Source organism: Tenrec ecaudatus, chromosome 14, assembly GCF_050624435.1.
Source record: "Tenrec ecaudatus isolate mTenEca1 chromosome 14, mTenEca1.hap1, whole genome shotgun sequence".
Taxonomy (NCBI): domain Eukaryota; kingdom Metazoa; phylum Chordata; class Mammalia; order Afrosoricida; family Tenrecidae; genus Tenrec; species Tenrec ecaudatus.
This window is the reverse complement of record NC_134543.1, coordinates 67944354-67966850: the sequence shown is the minus strand read 5'-3', so window position 1 is coordinate 67966850 and position 22497 is coordinate 67944354. Positions and strand designations below refer to the sequence as shown.

The 22497-nt window shown below is 38.7% G+C and overlaps 1 protein-coding gene across 1 annotated transcript in view; it reads left to right on the top strand.

Annotated features, from left to right (window-relative positions):
• Positions 1 to 22497, top strand: part of TTC6 (tetratricopeptide repeat domain 6) — a 233729-nt gene that overhangs the window by 61859 nt on the left and 149373 nt on the right. The window contains exons 2-3 of the mRNA XM_075532209.1: positions 18324 to 18406; positions 18970 to 19152. Coding sequence (XP_075388324.1) covers positions 18324 to 18406; positions 18970 to 19152 — 266 coding nt within the window. The remainder of the gene's footprint in view (positions 1 to 18323; positions 18407 to 18969; positions 19153 to 22497) is intronic.

Here is a 22497-nt window from a genome sequence, read left to right as displayed (position 1 = left end):
ATCTTAGCTGATAGCTAAACCCATTAATCCCTTCTCCCCTTTTTTGAATTTCTTCTTAAAGGACGATAGCAATCTAAATGGTAAATGTTGATCGCTTTACTCATGGACACCTGATTTCATTTGGTGACTCTGGCCACTATATTTAAAGCAAGCACACCCATACAGGATTACTGCCCTGTATCTGAATAGCAGAAGTAGCAATCAGTGAGACAATTCACGAATAATACTCTATTTCTTAAATGGGTTTTGTGTTGTTGATATTAGGGATTGTCAAGTTGGTTCCTATCAAAAACAATCCTATGGACAACAGAACAAAATACTTCCTGGTCCCGTGTCCTCTTCACAATTGTTCCTATGCTTGACTGTATTGTTGCAGCCACTGTTCCTATCCATCTTGTCAAGGGTCTCCCTCTTTTCTGCTGCCTCTCTGCTTTAGCATGCATGATGTCCCTTTCTAGGGACTGGTCTCTCCTGAGAACTTCTACAAAGTGTCTGAGACGAAGTCGTGCTACGCGTGCTTCTAGAGAGCATTCTGGTATACTCATTCCAAGACAGATTGGTTTGTTCTTTTAGTGGTCCATGGTACTTTAAATATTCTTCTCTAGCACCATAACTCAAATGCATTGATTTTTTTGTATACAGGCTAGACTACATGAGGGGGTACCCCCTCACCAAAAACCCCCAACAACCCCCCCCCCGAAAATTGCTCCACTGGGCAGAGCTTTCATAGTTCCTCACATTTTCCCCAGTAGGTGAACATTGAACAACGTGCTCTGAGTTGGTGCATCCAGTGGTGTCTCCTGGGAAGGTTTTTCTGGTCACTGAATTTTTTTCATAAAAACAGTTTCACTCAAACCTCGTTTTTTTTGTGATGGCTGATTTAAGAGAACAGCGTGGGGCTGTGAAATTTTGGTTCTTGCTTGGGCAAAATGCCACAGAAACTGTTGTGATGTTGAACACAGCTTAAAAGGACAGCAATATGTGGGAACACTCAAGCGTATGAGTGGTTTTCTCATTTCAAAAAAGGCAAAATGTCAATGGATGACAAAGCTCATTCTGGGTATCTGTCAACTTCCTGAATGGACAAAATTATTGCCCAAACGCATGCAGTTGTGCTTGAAGACTGATGATGGACCATGGGAGAAATGAGGAAGTTATGTGGACTCCCTTGGAGCTCAGTGCTGTGAATTTTAACGGCATATCTGGGAATGAGAAGGATTGCTGTCGATTTGTGCCTCGGGTTCTAACTGACCAGGAAAAAGAGTGTTGAGTGGAATCATGCCGTGCTTCGAAAGAACAGCTCCTAAGCGACCCAGACTTTTCCCCTCCGAGATCATTACTGGTGACAAGATATGGTGCTGTTCTTATGACCCCGAAAACGAACATCAGTCAAGCCAGTGGAAGATGCCATCATCACCTCACCCCAGAAAAGCTTGTCAAGTTAAATAAAAGATTAAGATGATACTCACTTTTTTTTTATGTGAGGGGGACTGCATTTGGATTTATTCCACCAGGTCAGACTGTTAATCTAGCTTTCTATTTAGAGGTCTAAAAAGATTGACTAACAGTGTGCAACCAAAAAGGCCTGATGTACAGCAGACAGGAGACTGGTTTTGCCACCATGACAATGCACCTGCTCACACACCCATCTTAGTCCACCATCTTTGGGTAAAAAAACATCATGCCTCTCACCCCATGCATCTGACTCGCCTGACCTTGCTCTGTGTGACTTCTGTTTGTTTCCACAAATGCAGAGGGACATGGAAGGACAGTGATTTGTAGATGTAGAAGAGGGGGAAAATGAGGGAGGTGCTGTCAGCTATCCAAACAGATGAGTTTGAAAAATATTTCCATTAATGGAATAGTAGATTTGACAAATGTATTAAGTATAATGGAGAGTGCTATAAAGGTGATAAGTTTGTTTTATAAAAAAATTAAAATTACATAGCTTTGAAAAAACATTGTATTTTGGGGTGGGGGAGTACCCCTTGTGTACTAGTGGTTCTCAAAGTAAAACCATTTGTATCAGAATCAATGCGAACTGTTGTTAAAAGCAGTTATTTTACAGACCTCATTGAATCAGAATATTTAAATGTTGTTGAGCTTGGGGAATTTTATTTTGAACAAGAAACCTAAATTGTTCTTGTGGTAAGGGAGGGACCTTTAACTCCAGGAAACTTGGAGAATTGATCTTGCAGTTACCCTCCAGAAACTCAACTCATGACCCTGATTTGTAGCGGCCCCTATGCAGAACCTCTGCGGCTGTTAACTTTTACAGCTTTACCATTTTCCCAAGGAACTGCTAGTGGGTTTGAACCGCCAATCTTGTGGCTAACAGTGCAAAGCTTACATAACAGTGCCACTGATGAAGATGACTAAACCGAATCAGTAAACCTCTCTCATCGCCCACTGCCCTTCTTTAATCCATCCTAAATATTGATATGTGCGTTCACCTCTGCCTTCGCCTTCATTTCCAGCTTGCACAGAGCCTTAAGGTCAACCAGAGGTGAAATCTTAGACCTCGCTCCAGGCTTTCCTGAGCATATGCAGAGGCCTATGCCTGCGCGTGGCCTTCTAGATTACCAGGAATGTGTCCAAGCTTTTCAAAGCCTCCTTGGATATCTTATTCCCCAGACAGATTTTCCTTTTAAGCCTTTTGGTTAGTCTATTTGCTATTCACCTCCTAAGGCAGTCATTGTGTTGAAATACTTGCCTGTCATTGTTTTCTTCATCCCTTGCTAAAAGGCTTTTTTCACACTTAGTTAGGTTTATGTTTAGTTATATAAGAACAGCTTTGTAAGCTAAGTATTCCAGGGAACCATCAGACAGTTCAAATGACAAATTTTTGAGAATCAGGTTTTTAAAGAGGTACAGCTCTGCTCTTATCCTCCTGGGGGCTGCCAGAGTGCGCAGAGAATGCTCCCACAAAAGAACAAACCCAGTGCCATGCTGGTGACTGTGCCAGACAGAGCAGAACTGCCCTTTTGGGTTTTGAAGCAGTACATCTTTGTGGAGCCCCAAGCCTCACCTATCTCCTGCAGAACTGCTGGCGTGTGTGAATGCTGAGCCTGCACGTGGCAGCCCGGTGCAGAAGCCACTGTGCTATACGTGTTGTTACTCTATGCTTACTGCAGAGTTTAGGAGTCCTGGTAGCCCTGTGGGGCAATCATTGCCAACCCTGAGTCAGTGATTCCGAGCCACCAGCTGCTTCCATCAATAGGAAAAGAGAAAAAGAAAGGAAATTAACTGTCAGTGAGGAAGCTCAGACAAGGGACTTCATAGGCAAAGACTATCAGAAGAAGCCTTTTAGGTTTTCACGTATTTGTTTATCTTTATAGATAGGAACTGAGGAGTTAGCATGAGCTGTTTTGACTCTTCTACTATACATAGATTTCTTTTGCTCACTATAGTTTTACAAAACAAGTTTGATCAAAGTGATATTTTAAAGATTGATAAAAATTGTTGCTTATATCATGTCTCATTGCTATTTTGAGGATGAATTTTAACTGTGATTTTTAAAAAATTGATGTTGAATTGGCCTAATAGTTTCTCAGTTAACTTTCTTGTTTTATTTTTTCCCAAGTGTATGGTCATAAACTCTATTGATAGTGACATTTTATTTTGTCCACTATACTACTGATACTGATATTATTAATTTTTATTTCTTTTTTTCTGACCATTAATTTTTATTTCTATCTCTACTTTTTTGTCTCATAAATGGATGCTGAATTTTATTGACTCCTTTTCTGTATTTACTGAGGTGACTATAAGTATTAATACTGAATTACCTATGTATCTCTGGAGAAGACAAGAAAACATTTTCAGCTTCAGTTATATCATTTCTAAATATTCTGCTTGTGTTTTAAGTATTTTATTTGTGAATTTTGCATTTGTGTTCACAAGTGACATAAGCTATTGGGTTTTTTCTCAAAGTATTTTTATTCTTTTAACATTATTATATAACCCACATAGAATGCATTGAGATGTTTCTTTGGAGTAATTTTATTTTTAAATACTTCAAGCACTCATCATTAAGACTTAAGTCAAATGCAGTATTTTGTCATGTTTACTTCAATTGTTTATATAAATAAATCATTTCAGATAGAGATGGGGCACTGCTTCTCCACAGTAGTTCCCGCACCCTCGTAGCTGACCAGTACTCTAAATTTTGTTTTTCACTATGTTTTTATATTTCAGTGATTATTTACAAATCCATAAGAATATATTATTGCTTACTGACTTTCACACTTAATGTCCAGGTACTATATTTATTAAGTAGCTATTAGAATAGTTAATAAGTATATATTATTAAAATATAGTCTCTGGAGTCTGACCATTTTGGTTTGAAATTTTTTATTTTAATTGTGTTTGTCTATTTCTCCTTTCAGTTTGGTCAGTTTTTGTTTTATGTATTTTGAAGCCCTGTCATTAATACATACTGCTATATCTTCTTATTATTCTGAAATTATCCTCTGCATTGCTTCAGAGTAAACAGTAGATTTAATATTTCCTATTTGACTTTTCAATCTGATTATATATCTATCTATTTATATCAATAATCTATCTATTGATATCAATAATACCCATGAACTTGTCTAATGACTAGAAAAATGATTGTATCTTTTGTTCTGTGTTTTCCATTTGTTACATTGATTAAATTATATTTTGTAAACTGACTGGATCTTTGTTTCACAGAATAATGGGTCTCACTGATTTTTCAAATTGGCTTTATTTCAATTTTTTCCCTTTTCTCCCTTCAAGGACGTTTCTTTAATGGGAAAAGTGCAGTCACACAAAGCACCTCCTGCACAACCCGAGCAGGGATTGCAGCCACCTTTGGAGGAGCCTCACCTGGTAAAGTATATAACGGAAATCTCCCTTTTCCAGATGAGGATGTTGTCCCTGGGTAGTCCATGTTTTAGTACTCAGTTAGTAGCTGACAGGTTGGCAATCTGAATCCAGTCAGGGACATTTGTAAGAAAGGCCTGGCAATTAGCTTTAGAGAGTCCACAGCCTGTGACACCCGATCCCTGGGGTTTCTTTCTGAAACACATGGGCTTGCCAAGAGTTGGACTTGGCTTGATGGCAACTGATTTTTTTCTTTCCAGATATTATCATGATAGTGTTTCTTTTATGGTTTGAATATTTACCTACAGAGTATTTTCAGAAAATGCCCTCTGTCATTATTTCAGCTGTGCATTTAAGTCCAAGCACATTTAATTCTATATCAATTGGGCATTCTGTTTTTTCTGACTCCCCACTGATGCCTACCTAGACCTTCTGAGTTAATGAGGGAACTTCTTTTCATGAATGAAAAAATGAGCAACTCTTCTGGTCTCGAGAAGTTCATATTTGAAAAGTAGTTGGGGGCTTATGAAAATATTGTTAGTGTCACCTTACCCTTTAATATTATTAGCATCACCTCGCCCTTTATTTAGTTAGAAGAATTGGTAAAAGTACAGACAAAAAAGGTAGAATTTTGTAAAGAAATGAATAGTGACAGAGTTTGTTCTAGAATTCAAACTCTGTATCCATCCATCATTGGCCAAATACTTGGGACAGTCAAAGGAACCTGAAACATATTCTGTGTGAGAGGGAGCTATGTTCCTACATATGGGATCATCGCATTCAACCAGCGATGGCATGAAGATTAGTTCTTTACAATGGACTTGTGAAATGGTATCACTAAGCAGCAAGCTCCTTTAATTCCTGAGAATAGGATCCTGCCTACATAAAACTTAGGATCACCCTTAATTTTCAGGAAAAGATGACATGTTAAGAAAGGGTACAGAACCTTCCTTTTCTTTTTTCTTACCTTTTCTTTTCACATAGCCTTGGGTGCTATAATGTTCAACTTACTATCACTGGCTGAACTACTAGCATTTGAAATCCTTTTCGGTTGAGATTTGTCTTTTTACCCTTTGTAGCCCCATCGTCTGCCTAGGTCCCAGCCAAGATAGCTGGGAAACTGTATTTTGTAGCCTTACCAAACACATAAAAAAACAAACAAAAACAAATGAGTATCAGGTTTGTTGGGTAGCCCCTCATGGATAACAGAACACACATCAATTCACACATTTCTACATGTGAGAGTCAGTGACAGTGACCACATTTTCCAAGTTGGACAGTCATTCCCACCTTCCTTCTCCCAGTTGTTCTTCACCTGTGAACATCATCTCCCTTCCCCCAAAGGTGAGTTACAAGAAACATTCTTCATGGAACATCCTTTCTTAAGTAGTTACCTGTTTTAATAGACTGGCATAACATGAAGAATGATTTTCTCATACACTCTTAATAAATAAAACATGAAGAAATTTATTTTTTACCTTATCTCCTATTATTTGCCTATTATTCTCCTATTATTTGACGGCAGTCATTGGTTTAGACATGGCTGAAACCCACAGCAAAAGACAGTGAAACTCGTGAGAGCCTGAACTCAGGAGACGGCCTTGTTTTTTGTGGTCTCACTGGCTTCCCGGCTTTGACAGGATACCGCCTTACTTTTCTATGGTCATGTGAGTGAGAGACATTTGAGTTTTCCTTTTCTGACAGGTTTCCCACCTTATCAAGTTGTGACTTCCTCAGGTTGGGCCAGAACAGTTTTTGCCCTTTAGGATCTTATTGTATTCACATATACGAGCACACCGAAAGGCAAATCGGAGCGCTGTGCAATACATGCTTTAATCGAGACTAATTACAGAGTAGAGAAATTGAAAGAACTTTACTTCATTTGTTTAGTCATTCACTTATTAATAAATAATTACACTGGGCTTGCAGTGTGCTAAAATTGTAAGATATAAGAAGTAAATGAGACATTTAAAATTTTACAGGTACTCAAACTTTTTGATCTCGGGATCCTTTTACAGCATAAAACATTATTTTATGGGAGTAAAAGTTGATTTTGTGTGAATTTGTACCACTATGTACCACATTTGAAATTAAACCAAAAATTTAAAAATATTTATGAATTCATTCCTTTATAATAGGTAATAATACAATACAATATAACATAACACTTTTAATGAATGATGAGCTTTTCCAAAATAAATAAATAGATAGATAGATAGATAGATAAAGTAATATGAGGAGTGGGATTGTCTTTCATTTTTTACAAATGGCTTTAGTAACCAGTTGTCAGGAGCCCTGATGGCGTAGTGGTTACACGTTGGGATGTGATCCACATGGTCAGCAGTTCAAAAGCTGCACGGGAGAAAGACTGGGCTTTCTAATTCCATAGTTACAGTCTTGGCAACCTTTAAGGGGTCCCTGTGAGTCAGCATTGACTCAATGGCAGTGATTTTTTTTGTATATGGTTGAGTACAGAGCTGAATTCTCATATCTGCTTCTGCATTTTATTGTTTGTAGTACAAGCAGACCTCATTGTAGGTCCTTGGCTTTAGTGCCATTCGTAAATACTGTGGTTTTATTTATTTTTTTACAAATTGAAGGCTTGTGGCAACTTTGATTCAAGAAAGTCTTGAATTCCACTTTTTTAAAATAGCAACTGCTTCATGTCTCTGTGTCACATTTGGATAGAATTCTCACCATATATCAGATGTTCTCATAGTTTTTTCTATTACACACTTAAAAGGCAACAGTACTCTGGAACCGAACTTGCTGTATCTTCAAGGTATGCCTGAATGTTGTTTTGGCTGAAGAATTTTAAAGTAAACCTGACTTCACTCAGGTTTGGAAGAGAAATGTATTCTAACTGCCCTTTTACAGAATTATGGATACTCTTGCTTGTTAATACACCATGATTCCACAAGTTAGTTGCAATATAGAATCTGAAATCAGATAAATGGAATATTTGTATATCATTACATTAAAGTTCACTAATCTACCTTGTCTCTTGAATGAATCTTTTACCTGTGTATGACTTCTTAACTCTATGAGTTAGCACTTGAAAAGTTCTGGTGTGCTGTCTTATCTCCCATTGCCTTTCTATCACTAATGTAAATGTCAACACTGTAAAAAAGGGCAAATATCAATATGGTCTGACACTGCAGAGTCCCAGAAAGGGTTTTGAGAACCCTCAAGTGTCTGCAGATCACATTCTGAAAACTATTAGCTAACTGAGTTGAAGGGTTCAATTATAGTTCTCTTATTTAGTGTGGCTTTGACTATTTATTTAACATTTTTAAGCTTCAGTTGTTTTCTATCATGAAATGGGATTATGAACAGTTTCTAATTCATGAAGTTGAGGTGAAGTTTAAACTTAAGTGAGATAATGCTCAATATAAGTTGATAAGTACAATTATGATGATTATTATTTAGAAAATCGTATTCCAGTGTAACCCATGCTAACATAGTACTGGTGAGCTGTCTTACCTACCATTACTGTTCCATCATTACCATAAATGTCAAAACAGTAAGAAAGGACCAATATAAATAGAGTTTTGACATTGTAGATGTCTTGAAAGGGCAGTGGGGAGATCAGAGTAGGCTTTGAGAAAAGGAGAGCTTGGGCAGGCTCCTCGGGACATGAACTAGGTGAATTGCAGCCGGAGAACCACGGGGACCTTCTCCTCAAACTCATTTTTCTTTTTGTATTTTCTCTTGGATGATGGATTATATCTTCCTCTACTCCATCTCCTAATCCAGAACCCTGGGGGAAGGTGTGCTGAGGGAAGCTAGGAGAAAATGAAAGTAAAAAAAAAAGAATTAATACAAGTTATGGAACATAAAGCGAATAAGTGATAGGTTGGTGGTATAAGTCCAGGGTCCATTACATGTATTATCCCAGCATATCTACCCTGCCATTTTGTTGAGCATTTTATTTTATTATCTTCTTTTCTAGCTAATGAGGAAAGGGAAACAACAAAATGTTGAATAACTAGACCAATGTCACTTACCTAGTAATTGGCAGATCCAGGATTTCACTACAGTCCCAACTGATGCCAAAGCTCTGAATGTTTCCCATCCAGCAGTTTTATAAAAACATAAACTCGCAGTTAAAGTTTCATCTTACAAACTTTAAAGTTTTTGATTCAGCAAACCCCTTCTTGCATAAAAGAACTATATTAAGCTTATGATTTTTGGGGTACCATCTGACATCCTTACCATTTATTTTGCTTATTAGCAAATGAGTGTACCAAGGAACATCTTATGGAATTCAAACTTTTATTTAAGTCAGATGGGTTTTTATAAATTGTAATAATTTGAGTCAGTAGGATTTTAATGGTCTCTGCTTTATAATACCAAATAATCTGGGTTTAAATTGGGTAATACCTGCATATGACCATAAGGATATGTCACTAAGATCTGCCGAGATACAGTTATAACTCAGAAAAACATATTCAAGGGACACAAAACAGAAGGAGGCGTGTGAGTTCGTGAGAGGTTTTCAGCTACCCTTGGCGTGTTGCTGGTGGTCTTCTCAAGGCCTGAGCCAGTACTTCAGCTCTTTCCTAGAAACTGAGGTGGGATTTCTGTAGGAGAGGGCCCAATTTTCACATCCAAAGAACTTCAGGTTTGGAGAAGGCCTGGATGACTTGGTGGGCCTAAGGATGCTAATAACCACGCTGGAATACTGAAAATGAGAATAGACTAGCAATGTCATTTTCTGTAATGTGTGTTAGCCTTTACTCTGTGAGTGTGGGGTGGAGTTGAGGTAAAAATCATAATCTTTCCTATTTTTCATAGGGTTTGTCATACTAACTGCAGGTTAGTTAGCTCTTCTGGGGCAAGGGCAAAGGATAATAACGTGCTAGCTACTATTTTTCTGAAATAAAATTTGAGTTTATCTATCTAAATCGTCAGTGGATATTTATTGCCTCTACTTAATCTTGAACATGTCTTTTCCCATTTTGTTATAAACTAGGAAACATTCCATGACTTAAAACTTCGGATGGTCCAATAAAAAGAGCATTTTGTTTAATGTTTACTTTTTTTCCAGCAAACTCACCTTGAAGTACTTCCGGAACAAGTATCAAGTATTTTTCAGATTGAACAAGAGGATATATCAGAATGGGGGGTTTCAGAGCCAAGTAGCTTCATATTAAAATCTCAGGAAGCTCCAGAAGTCCAGCAGACAGAGGAATCACATATCCACTCAGCAGAGGAACAGCCGACAAGTGATTCAAGAGCACCCAAGAAGGCCTCTCTAAAGGTAAAATAAAATAAAAATAAGTCGGAAAGCATTATGACAGTTCAGAATATGCAGGTACGGGGAAATGGTTGAGGAAGCATGGGATTGGAGTGTCATCGGGAAAAAGTGAGCTTTTGAAGTGCAAGTTGCCCATTTTGGGAAAAGACACATTTAGTTTTTGAGGGCTTTAGCTTTCAAACCGAAAGGTAACCCCAAAGAAAAAGTCACCTTAGAACTTTTGGAAAGATTCTGAGTCTTCCAGTTCCCATCTCAGGGGAGTCAGTGCCTTGGCCTGTGTGAACTTGGTAGCTATAATGATAATTTTCTCCTTTTCAGGGTTACCCTAATCCTTGTTGTTGTTTTTTTTAGAGTATTTCCTAGATTCTTTCTTTTTGTATCATTTAAAGAATTTTAAAAAACCATGCCTGCATGTCATCTTACTATATTTACTGAAGACTTTTCTCTAATTTTTATTTAAACAAGTAAATTAATTTAAAGATAATTACATTATTAGAGAGAGAAAGATGGAGCTTTGTACTCCTTCAAAAAAGCTCATGGAATAATTCCACTATCTTTCAATTCCACTTTCCTATGAATTGTTTGAAGCACCTTCATATTAAACTGTTACAAAAATTTAAAGGCCAATTATTATCCATGAACTTTAATCTATAACTGGAATTTGAAGCCATGGAGTTAGTCTGTAGCATCAAAGATAAGGAACAATATACTCCAGTAAATCTGGTTAAATTCAAGGGGAATAAAAGGTCACCTGTGACTTAAGTCATGGAACTGACTCAAGGTTGTGAAAGAGAAATGCAGAACTTCAGCTTCTCAGAATGATGTCAGGAGGTCTCATTTCACAAAACAGTAAAGAATTTGTCAAATCCGTACTTTTATGACCATTTCTCCCTTGGAAGCTTATTAGCACAGTGAAAGTCGTGGGTACTCTAATCTAAATCATGACCAGTGAGGAAGAAAGATTAGTTAGATAGAGACAAGGGTAGTCTGTGAAGAAATAGCTGGCACACTTAAGCCAGGTAGAGGATTATTTATTGAACATTTTAGGAGGGAGGATGTCAGTAAAAATTTACATATGATTACACGACCTGAGATTCTAAAATGAAAGGAAGGTTAAGAGTTGTGGGAAGCCCCAAACCTCCCAGTCTCTCACAAAACAATCATGAGTGATCTATTGCATTCAAGTTTTAAAACATACAAAAGATGAAAGAAGAAACACATATCCATCGATAAATGTAAAAGTAGCATGTGGCTAAAACAATCAAGCTAAAGGGCTAAGCTTCAGAATGGGTTGAGACCTGTGAATAATGCTAAGAACAAAATAGTATTTTCTGTGTTAGTTTTGGAGCAAAGAGAAAGAAAAGAGAAGATAACCCTGTCATTATGGATGAATAGTGTGATGAGAAGAGATGACAGAGTTGCCTTAATGTATTTTTGGAACAGGGTTGAGGTTTTAAATAAACAGAAATATGACAAAGAGAAAGGGAAGCCGGTAAACTCCTACTTTGCTCCCCTGAAATCTGACAAGGAGAACGATCTTTCGTTTAGAAAGGAGAGTGGGAGAATGGAGACAAGAAAGTTGAAGCCCAAGATTGGTAAACGATTTTGAGCATTAAACCTATATGAGTTTAAGCCTGTTTTCTCAAACATGCTGATTTCTGCGAAGGAGACGCATACTCTCCTGTCAGTGTCTTTGAAGAGCTGCTGCAGTGGGCGCTGTGCTAGAAATAAAGAAGCTTGGAGACTGACAACTGCACATATGGTTTCTTAAAGGACGGACTGTTATTTCTGCAGTCTATGCATTGATCTTGGACAAATCCTACAATAAATTAATGAATAATTAAAAAGATTGGGGACCCTTATAAAAGGAATCGATAATCACTAGTAGCCAGCAAGGACAAGTCATGGAAGCTTGACCTTGTTTATTTCCCTCAAGTTACTCCTCAGAAAAATGTAAGAAGTAGCATCCAACATAATAATATCACAGGGAGGAGCACAGACTCTCGGGCCAGCATGCCCTTTTCTGGAATCTTCCTACTCGTATTATGACTGTGGGCAAATTATTGCATGTGTTGTCTATCTTTAGCTGTGAAAAGTGTCTCATGCAGTGCCTACCTGATTTTGCTGTTGTGAGGAGCATATGTGGTTTGCAATATAAAGTACTTAGACCATTGTTCAGCACACAAGAGCTCGGTTAGCATTGGTTATTGTTATTATAATCTAGATTTCAGCAATCCATCTATAAAAGCCTCTCAGTGACAGTTTTGGAGACAAGATTGCAGTCAGGTGAACAATCAAGGGGACTTGCAATTAGTTATTAAAAAGATCCACTTTCGTGGATGAAAAACGCTAGTTTCGTGCTATAAGGTGGTGGTGTCCAATTCTTCCTATTTCCCAATAAGAATATGGAAAATTATTTGATTAGATTTGCAGATAGCATCCACAATTTAATAGGTACAGTTTGGTTGGTCAGTTTTGAGAAGAAATTTAATTGGGACAAATGTATATATGATTCTACCTCTGGGTTCACAAGCTAAGTGCATGGTTTGGAGTTCACAGAACTTAATAGCAATATGAGATGACTTCAGAGTTTTAGATTATAATATAATCAGATAGAAATACAAATGCAATTACACTTTGCATCGATGAATTCCATAAAAGAGGGGCATCCTCTGGTTGACGGGAGCATACCACACCAAACATTGGATTTCCACCTGGGTGTTCTACTCCAGGAAGACCACTGATACATTGGAGACTGTCTGGAAGAGAACCTTCAAGACGACAAAGCATAGTACTTCAAAAATATGTCAGGGGAAGCAGAGTTGAAGGGACCAAGCATGATTATCTGGGAGAAAAGGAGACTCAGGGGAGTTGACTCCATTTTTAAGATTTCACTTTCTTTCAAATGGAACAGAGCTAGGTTCTGCCTGTGTGGCTCCTGAGATTTGAATTGCGATGAGTGGATGATAGTTGTTTGATCCAATAATAAAGAAACAAAAGCCTGTAACCGCTGAAAAAGCTTCAATAGGTAAGTGCTGCCTTTGGAAATATGTTACTGAAATCTGACAAGAAGAACGATCTTTCATTTAGAAAGGAGAGTGGGAGAATGGAGAAAAGAAAGTTGAAGCCCAAGGTTGGTAAACGATTTTGAGCATTAAACCTATATGGTCTGTGTTACTGACACTGTTCGAGCCAGGTTGGAGGACTAAGTGGAGAGACTTCAGGCATTCTCCCGGTGCTTACGTAGAATGCTCTTTAGTTTTCTTGCTCCTTTACCCAAGAAGTTGCAGAAGCTCATTAGATCTGTGTCAAGCCCAAACTTACTGCTGAATGCGTAGGAACTCCTCTTACGGGATTTCTTCTGCTTATTGAATCATATCTCTTTACTTTCCCCAAAAAATCCTTTCCTGCTTCCCTCTTTCCATCTAGTCTCAGAAAACACCGAGTAACTCACAGAGAAAAGTGTCTTTAGAGCAACCATTACCATGAAGTATGAACATTTTCTGGGAAAACAATGTTATAAACACCTATATTTTAAAAAGGCAATTACTTATGAGACAAAAGTATTTTCTTTATCCTAAGGAGCAGTAATTGAATATAATAGAACAATAAGAAGTATAAATGTTAGAGTTGTAAGAGGCCCAATAAAATGATTTTTTAATTAAAAAGTATACATGTTCAATGTAGTTGAAAAAAGTATGAAAGTGCCTGTTAGCTATGTTTGTAAGCACAGTCCCGCCACACTTTTCGGAGACCAAGGGCGATTTGTATTAAAGGACAATGAAGAAGAGAGATTTTTCAGAAGGAAGTATTTCACAGTTTCTTTTTAATGTTTAAGCTAATAAGTTAAATATAGTGGTATCAGTATTTTATTAGTATGAAGGTATATGTGTCCATTGTAAAGAACAGATTTAGAGGCGCCTGTCCATTTCTCAGGAAGTGCCTCGGTGGCACAGATGGTGAAGGACCACTAACCAAGAGGTCGGCATTCCAGTCCCAGCCGGAGTGCGTCAGGGGACAGGGCTAAACGTCACAGCCGTGACTGTCCTATGAGGCAGTTCTCCTCTGCCCACGTGGGGCCACCATCAGTCGGGATGGACTGAGTAGCAATAAAATAACAACTTACTCTGCAGGATTTATATTCTCTTCAAAATTAGAAAAGGAGCTAGAAGCCTCTGAGACAGACCATTGGCTGACTCTCATAACTTTCCTTACCTGCCTACTTTATATATTTATTTAAAGGTATCGTCGTCAGAAGGACTGCAAATCAAAGGACAAGAAGTTAAACGAATGAGGAAAAGTAAATTTGGATTCCAACCACTGAGACCCAGAAAATGTTTCAAAGCTTCGAGGGATCCAAAATTAGTTAAAAAGTAACTTGCTTAAATTTACACATTTTATTATGTGAAGCGAAGTCATTCCACAGCATTGATGTTAGAGAAGGAAGGACAATGAAATGTTTGGACATTTAGACACAGGTCTGCGTTCAGGCCTGTCACAGGGGCAGCTGGTGGCAGACTTGCTCTTTGTGTTTGCACGCTGTGCTCCATGCTGCTTCCGGTTTCTGGTTTTGAACGATGATCTTACTCGGAGGATCCAACACCAGTGAAAATGAAAATAGAGTGAATAAAATTGAATGTTGTCATGTTAGAATAGATATTTTTGGTCATGATAAAGTCTATTTGGTTTAACTGCTTATTATTTTGGTTAATTTTGTTGGGGCAAAAATAAATGACAAACCAACACAAAATGACTGTAGGCCAATCAATTTGGTAATTTCAATGACAGGTTTCTCTGCTATCATTTTATATTTCATCCCTCCCCCCTTTTTGATCAGAGTTCCTTTTACACAGGAGTAAAGCAACAGTTTACTGTGCGCACAGTTTATACTATGCTTGTCCTTTTGTTCTTCAACTTGCTGAAATGGACTTTCTCCCATTTCCCCCCAGGACGCTTTTATGACTTGGTTTCTTCTAGAGTCTTCTTCATTTAGCTCTTTATGGAGGTTTAAAGAATCTTTAATTATTAGCTTTTGTTGTTGCTTAGGGCACTGAAAGGTGTGCTGGACATAGAAGACAATCTTTTTTATGGCCAACCTAGAGTTTGTAAATGGATATTACTCACAATTAAGTAGCTGAGAATAGACTCATGGGAAAAGAATTCCAAAGTTTATGAAACCGTCAAATTGGCATTTAAGTGACCCTGCACATGCCATTGCTTATCTGCCTTGCTTTAAGCTCATTTAGTTAGCGAGATTATGTATTAAAACAAATAGTGACAGCAGACAACAAGTATTTTACCTTCCATAAATAGTTACTGTCAGATTATCAATGGTGCAGAAACATCTTGGTTCCCCCCCCCCCCCCTAAAAACCCTTGCATTTTAGTGCCTTAAGTAAAGCACCATGGCCACACACAGAGTCAGGGGCTTTTCTTTTTTATGTCTCAGGGTTTCAAAGAATGACAAATAGTCCTGTTAAGGGGAGTGTACTATAAAAACACACAGTCTTTTTGGAACATGCCAAAAATATTTGCAGATCTTCTTGATATAAGTGGAACTGTTTTAATTCATTAAAAATGAAATTAGAAATTTCCATTTCAGGTAAGTAAGAATGAGACAGAGAAGAATAAAACCTTAATTTTAGAAAATCTCTATAATGAAAGAATTTAGGGGAAAGATTTCTGAAATTCTTTGTATAGGAACTTTGTTTTTCTTTGATCAATGTTTTACCTACGTTTTCTCACCAGTTACGAGCTTCTGAATTAAATTTTGGGGAGAATCCAGCCACCTATTGAACATATATTATTGTTTAGCTCAATAGCCAAGGGAAAGTCACTTGTTGATCTATATTATTGAGGCACATAGGAATTGCCATAGGAATTGGTTGCAATGCCTTCTTCAAGAGGACATAAAAATCTGAAGTGTGGTCTCAAGTACAGTCCATACCCAGGACCTTGTCGCAGGTGGAATGACGATATAGGCGAGCTTCTCTGAATTATTTTCATTCTTTAGCCTTCTTTCCAAGAACACAAAAATACAAGGGTGTTCTGGTTGCCTGGTCACAACTTCCCCTCCTCCAGTCAGGTTTCTGTGTCTCAGGCATTTTCCAGCGGGTTAGTTCTACCCCGCCTTCTCTCCCTTACATAAGTATGTACAGATTTCATACCTTTTTCTTGTTGGCATTAGTTTGTATGCCTAGCAATGAATTAGGTGATTTGTTGGGCTAATTAGTAATAACAACAATAAAAATAAAACTAAATCATTCTTGGAGAAGCTTCCAGGGACCAATTCGGATATTTTGTGAATTCTTATAAACACAAGAGTTTGGGATCGTTATTCTCATTTTATAGAAAACCTTCTGAGAGGCTCACTCCCTGGCATAGACTACATTCCAACTCATAGTGACCCAACAGGACAGAACCAAACTCCCCCTGGGGTTTTCTGAGCCTGTAAATCGCTACAGGAGTAGAAAGCCTCATCCTCCCGTGGAGCAGTTGGCAGTTTCAATCTGCAGACGCTGTGATTCACAGCCTAACACATAACCTACTTTGCCACCAGGGCTCCTCTCAGAGAATAATGCAGTTTTTAAGTGTTAGAACCAGGATTCTAATCCAGACCCAGCTTACTCCAAAGCTTATATTTTTTATTCTGCGCTACAGCCCAGATATGTGGAACATAAACTTGCTAGGCTAGCATTACTTAATTCGATACAGAGCCCAATGGGTGACACACAAACAGGGCAACAGAAGGAAACAAACATTTGTAAAAAGAGAAACAAAAAGAAAATGATCAGAGAGGTTTGCTTATGAGATGGTATGAGAGCTTGCTTAGACATGGACAGAAGGATTGGCAGCATTCTACCAATAATTAAAAGAGCTGGCAAGTTTTGCTTGCCTTGTGATTTGTCCTAGTAACTGATAATAATAAAAATAGCTAATATATGCCATAAACATATAATTACAAATTCATTCACTCCTTTATTTTTAAAAGACACATTATTTAGGATACACTAATATTATTCCCAACTTACTGAAGAAGTAATTGAGGTATACAGAAATTAATTATCTCACTTAAGACAATGAAATGATTTTGACTGGGATTTGAACCCAGGCAGTCTTACTCTAGATTCTGAATTGTCAGCCAATATGCTAAGGTCAAGATAGATGCTAGGAATTTGAAACAGAGCAGGAATGGATGCAGTAAGTAAAATAGAACCATGGTGCGGTGTTAAGGTGTGTTCAAAGAGGGTAATCTGGTGGGAGTTTACAGGGCAGATTGAACCAGGTAAGAGAGAACATAGAGTGTGAAATCAGACAGAAAGATCCCTATTAAGGTAGATTGAGGTGATGCCCATGTTTGGCCTGTGGTGGTGAAGATGGAGAACGAGCATCCATGAGTGACACTGGATAGACTTGTACAGGAGAGAAGATTTGTGATGGCTTCAGTGGTTGATACCTTGAAGAAGGGGGTCTAGAAGAGGTGGTGATACTGGAGATGTGGTTTGGATGGTCTCGGCACAGAGGGAATAGTTGGAGCAATGGAGGTGGGCTTTCCAGTGTAGGAGAGAAGATTGAGCCTTGAAAGTCACACTTGGTTTTGAAAACTGGAGGAAAAACAAGCAACCCAGTGACTTAGTAAAAATATGATTGATTTGAGAGGTAGATGGAAAGGTGAGATAGTGAAGGCTTGGAAAACACACACACATAAAGAAGAACAGTTTGAAGAAGGCGTCATTTCAGCTGTGTCACGGAGGTCCTAGAGAACGTAGAAGAGGTCATTTGGTTAATGTAAGGGCACAATTAAACAGGACAGTGAGGAAGGAGTCTAAGTGACTAAGAGTCACTTTCTTCTCAAACTCCTCAAATCTAAACCCACTGTCATCGAGTTGCCTTACAAAAACAGCATACACTGGCTAGGCTAGCATTGCCTAATTCGATAACAGAGCCTGAATGGGTGACGCGCACATAGGACAACGTAAGAAAAAGATAGTTTCCAGCGCTGTAAATCTGCTTACAGAAGCAGACTGCCACACCTTTCCCCATGGAGTAACTGGTAATTTTGACCCAAAGACCTTCGAGTTAGGAGCAGCGTGCTTGACCACTGTGCTGCCAGGGATTCTATGTAATTGCAGGAGTCATTAATAGACACGGATAGAAAAGAATTGTGGCTTATACGCCACATTATGTTTCTGTCCCAGCGGTTCCCCATTAACTAGATGCCATCCGAAATAATGAATCCATATAGATTCATTGTGAAAGCTACAGTATCGAAAGTTCCTAGTACAGAATCTGGCACACAGTAAGTGCTCCATAAATGTTGATTGAATGCCAAGTGGCATGGGGAATCAAGCGAGCACATCTTCAGTTACTTTCTTTACTTTGGAAAGATCGGAGAGACGAGCTCCAACATATGGAGTAATTTAAGGAGTAACAGGTCCATTGAGGCTCGTTAGAGGACAATGAATCATTGCCCCACTTCTTCAGGGATGTAAGTGGAGCAGCAGGGCTGAGTGTCTGGTTATGGCATCTCCAATCAGTTAAAGTTACAGGAGTTAACAGTTACCAGAGAATAAGACCTTTAGGGGGAGCTGATGGTAACTTTATTTTTAGACTTGTTGACTCAGAGATCTGTGAGACTGGTTGGTTGAGGCATTCATCAGAGCAGCTGGATCAATGAGTTTGAAATTTGACACAGTGGCCTTGGATTATGATATTGCATTTGTTAGAAACAATTACTATAGTTCTACATCTGGTCTACCATTGGTGGACATCCTTTTTAGAGCTTGAGTTTAACTGTTCATCTAAACGATAGAAATGCGTTCTATGTCTTAAGTAAAAGCTCACTTCTTTTTGTCCTTGCAGAAGTCCCCGTGACCGCCCCTCTAAGCTCCATGACCTGTGCACTATTGTCCCAGCCCACACACTGCCCACGGACTTGTGCCTGGCTTCTCGGCTGTGTCATACCACTGACAAAAAAGGCCATGATACTGTATCTGCAACATTTTTCCTAGATAATCACTATACAGAGGAAGAGCAAAGAGCTAGGTAAGAGTTCCTCAGGTAATTTAGTTTAGATTTAAGATGTCAAAGAAATTATGTCTTTGAGGTTTTTATTTTAAAGGGAATTCTGTTTTAAGACAATAGAGAGAAGCACATTTTTTGTTCATTTCCATCCCTTTCTAATCTCAAACAGAAGAGATCTTTGTCTCCAGGTCCTGAGTGTGCTGCCATGAACCACAGCTAACCTGTATGTACTGGTTTATAGTTTCTAAAGAAGACACTGCACATACCTAGAGGCAGACATCAACCAAAACAAGGGGATGGATACTCACTCACTCACTCACTCACTCACAAACTCACTCACAACTCACTGACTCACTGACTCACTCACTGACTCACTCACAAACTCACTCACAAACTCACTGACTCACTGACTCACTCACAAACTCATTCACTCACTCACTCACTCACAAACTCACTCACAACTCACTGACTCACTGACTCACTCACACACTCACAACTCACTGACTCACTGACTCACTCACATACTCACTCACTCACTCACAAACTCACTCACAACTCACTGACTCACTCACTCACTCACACACTCACTCACAAACTCACTCACAACTCACTGACTCACAAACTCACTCACTCACTCACTCACTCACTCACACACTCACTCACAACTCACTGACTCACTGACTCACTCACTCACACACTCACAAACTCACTCACAACTCACTCACTCACTCACTCACTCACTCACTCACTCACTCACTCACTCACTCACTCCCACTGAATCAATACTGACTCACAGCAACCCAACAGGACAGATTAGAATTGCCCCTGTGAGTTTCTGAGACTGTAACTGTTTACTTGAGTAGAGTCCCAATTTTCTCCCAAAGGGATATTGCATAGTTTAAAAATCAGAAGAGGGATGTGCTAAAGTTGTATTTTTCACCATACTTATGCAATCTGTATATGAGCAAATATTTTTTAAAAACTGGCCATATATAGAATAATGAGTCATCAGGATTGGAAGAAGATGTAATTAATGACCTGTAATATGTAGATAACATAACGTCACTTGATAAAAGTTAAGAAAACTTGAAGCCCTTTTGATGAAAATCAAAGATCACAGTCTTCAGTATGAATTCCACTTGAACGTGAAGAGAGAGAGATCTTCACAACTGTACCAGTAAACAGAGCCCTTCAGTGGAGTGGTTCCCAGGGGGACTGCTGAGCACCAGGTCTGCAATGTGGGACCACCAACTGATTCCAGAGAAAGGCGAGGCTTTCCACTCTCACAGAGAATTGCAGCCCAGCCTCAGAGACCAGCCGGGAAGAGTTACACTCTGTCTTACAGGGTCCTTGTGGATATGGGTAGACGTGATGGCAAGGAGAGAAAATACCTATAAGCAATCTGATAAGTGGAGGAATTGTCATGTATTTATTTCATTCAAATGGAGGCATCGTGACATATTTGTTTCATTCAAATGATACATTAGGAAAATCTCCTGTGAGAGACCTCTCTGACGTCTTCAAACGTAGAGCTGCACTTGGCATTTTCAGTGCCTCACAGGCACGCAAAATGCAAGGAGAAGGAGCCTTGCTGCATCTGCATTCGAGTATTCGGTGGAGGAGATGGAATGTTCCGCGACTGCCCGAAGAAGCCACCCATGTATCTTGGAGGAAGTACATCTAAAATGCTCCCGACAAGGGAGAGTGGTGAGACTTTGTCTCATGTACTCTGAATGGTTTGTGAGGCATGACCAATCACCGGCAGAGGCTATCATACTTGGCAAAGTGGAGGATCGGGGAGAAAGGGAAGACCCTCAGTGGACAGACCTAGAGAGCCCATGGTGAGGGCGGTCCTCAGTGGACAGACCTAGAGAGCCCGTGGTGAGGGCGGTCCTCAATGGACAGACCTAGAGAGCCCGTGGTGAGGGCGGTGCAGGGCTGTGCAGCTTCTTACTCTTGGACAGAGCACTGTGAGTGGGACCTGACTCAGTGGGCCTAACAAAAAGGACAACAGAGTTTTAGCGTTGGGTTTTGTCCTTTGGAGTTTTCCTCTCTAAATATTCAATTGTAAGGGAGAAGTCACAAATCTCATCTTATTCTCTGCAACAATTGAGGCGCCATAAGATCACTGAACGTGTCCCCAATTCTATCTTCATATACTGGTTAGATTTGCCCACCCTGGATTTTCTCAACCTGTGTTTCATTATTACGTCCTTCAAGATAGCCTTTGAGATCTTTCCCCCTTAATGGCCCCTTCTCATGAAATTTTAATACCACTTAGAGTTAGCAGACGTGCCTGTGGACTGTATGTACACTGCCACTGTCCATGTGAAAAGACCTTCAGGAACTAATTTTGATGGTTGGGGGCTGTGTTACCTCTGATTGAGAAAGCATGCTCCTGGAGCTCTTACCTTTTAGTTGAGTTTGTAGGAATTGTGAGAATTATCTACATGCTCTAAGAATATTAAACACATTAGGTATTTAATTTAAATAGAAACGTAAGATATTTGAACAATTTTAGACTTGAGATAATGTTTTAAAATCATTTTAAGTTACACTATTATGAAATTATTAGCAACTTGCCCATATTTTGTGGTATGTTGAATCTATTCCTCAAAATTGGTTTTTAGTAAAAATTGGAATACATTAATTACTACATTCTTTTAGTTTAAAACGACCCAATTTCCCAGTGTTTTATGGTCATAATGAATTTAAATCTGAATCCCTAAGAGAAGACCTTTCTCATGTTTATATTTTGATTTAAGTGAAGAGGTATTTTAGGATTTGTACATTTAAAAATATCTCCTTTCATTAAGTTGATGCTCGCTACATTTTTGGAAAAAAACTTAAGTGGAGAATTTTAGAAAATTTGACACTGATTTAGTATCTTCAGTAGAAAGAAGGTTGTTCCGCATGACAATCTCTGGAATGCCTTTTAAAAGCCTATAGCTAGGAGTGACACATCAAGACACAGCTTAATCTCCGAGTCATGAAATGATGTTTTGAGCCATTTCTGTTAGCACTATGCAAGCCAAGTATTGTTTTGAACGCTTAAAGCTTCCATGATTCATGCAAAGTGTTAAAAATCCTGGTTTCTATTTCTAAATTTTTCCCCCTTTAAACAGACTTCACTTTCTTTCCCCAAGAAAGTCAATAAACGTTCTATTTGACGATGATAATGCTTGGCAATTTGTTCCTAAGTACCAAATAAGAAGTTAATTTAAGTACTGAATATTTAATTCTCTGGCATCCATCTCTAGAGGATTACCTTGCTAAACATAGCTTAACCTTTTCAAAATATATCTGTCTCCTGAGACTACAAGTTCAGAGAAATGGATATTTTTTTCTGCACTAATAAGTGTTCTT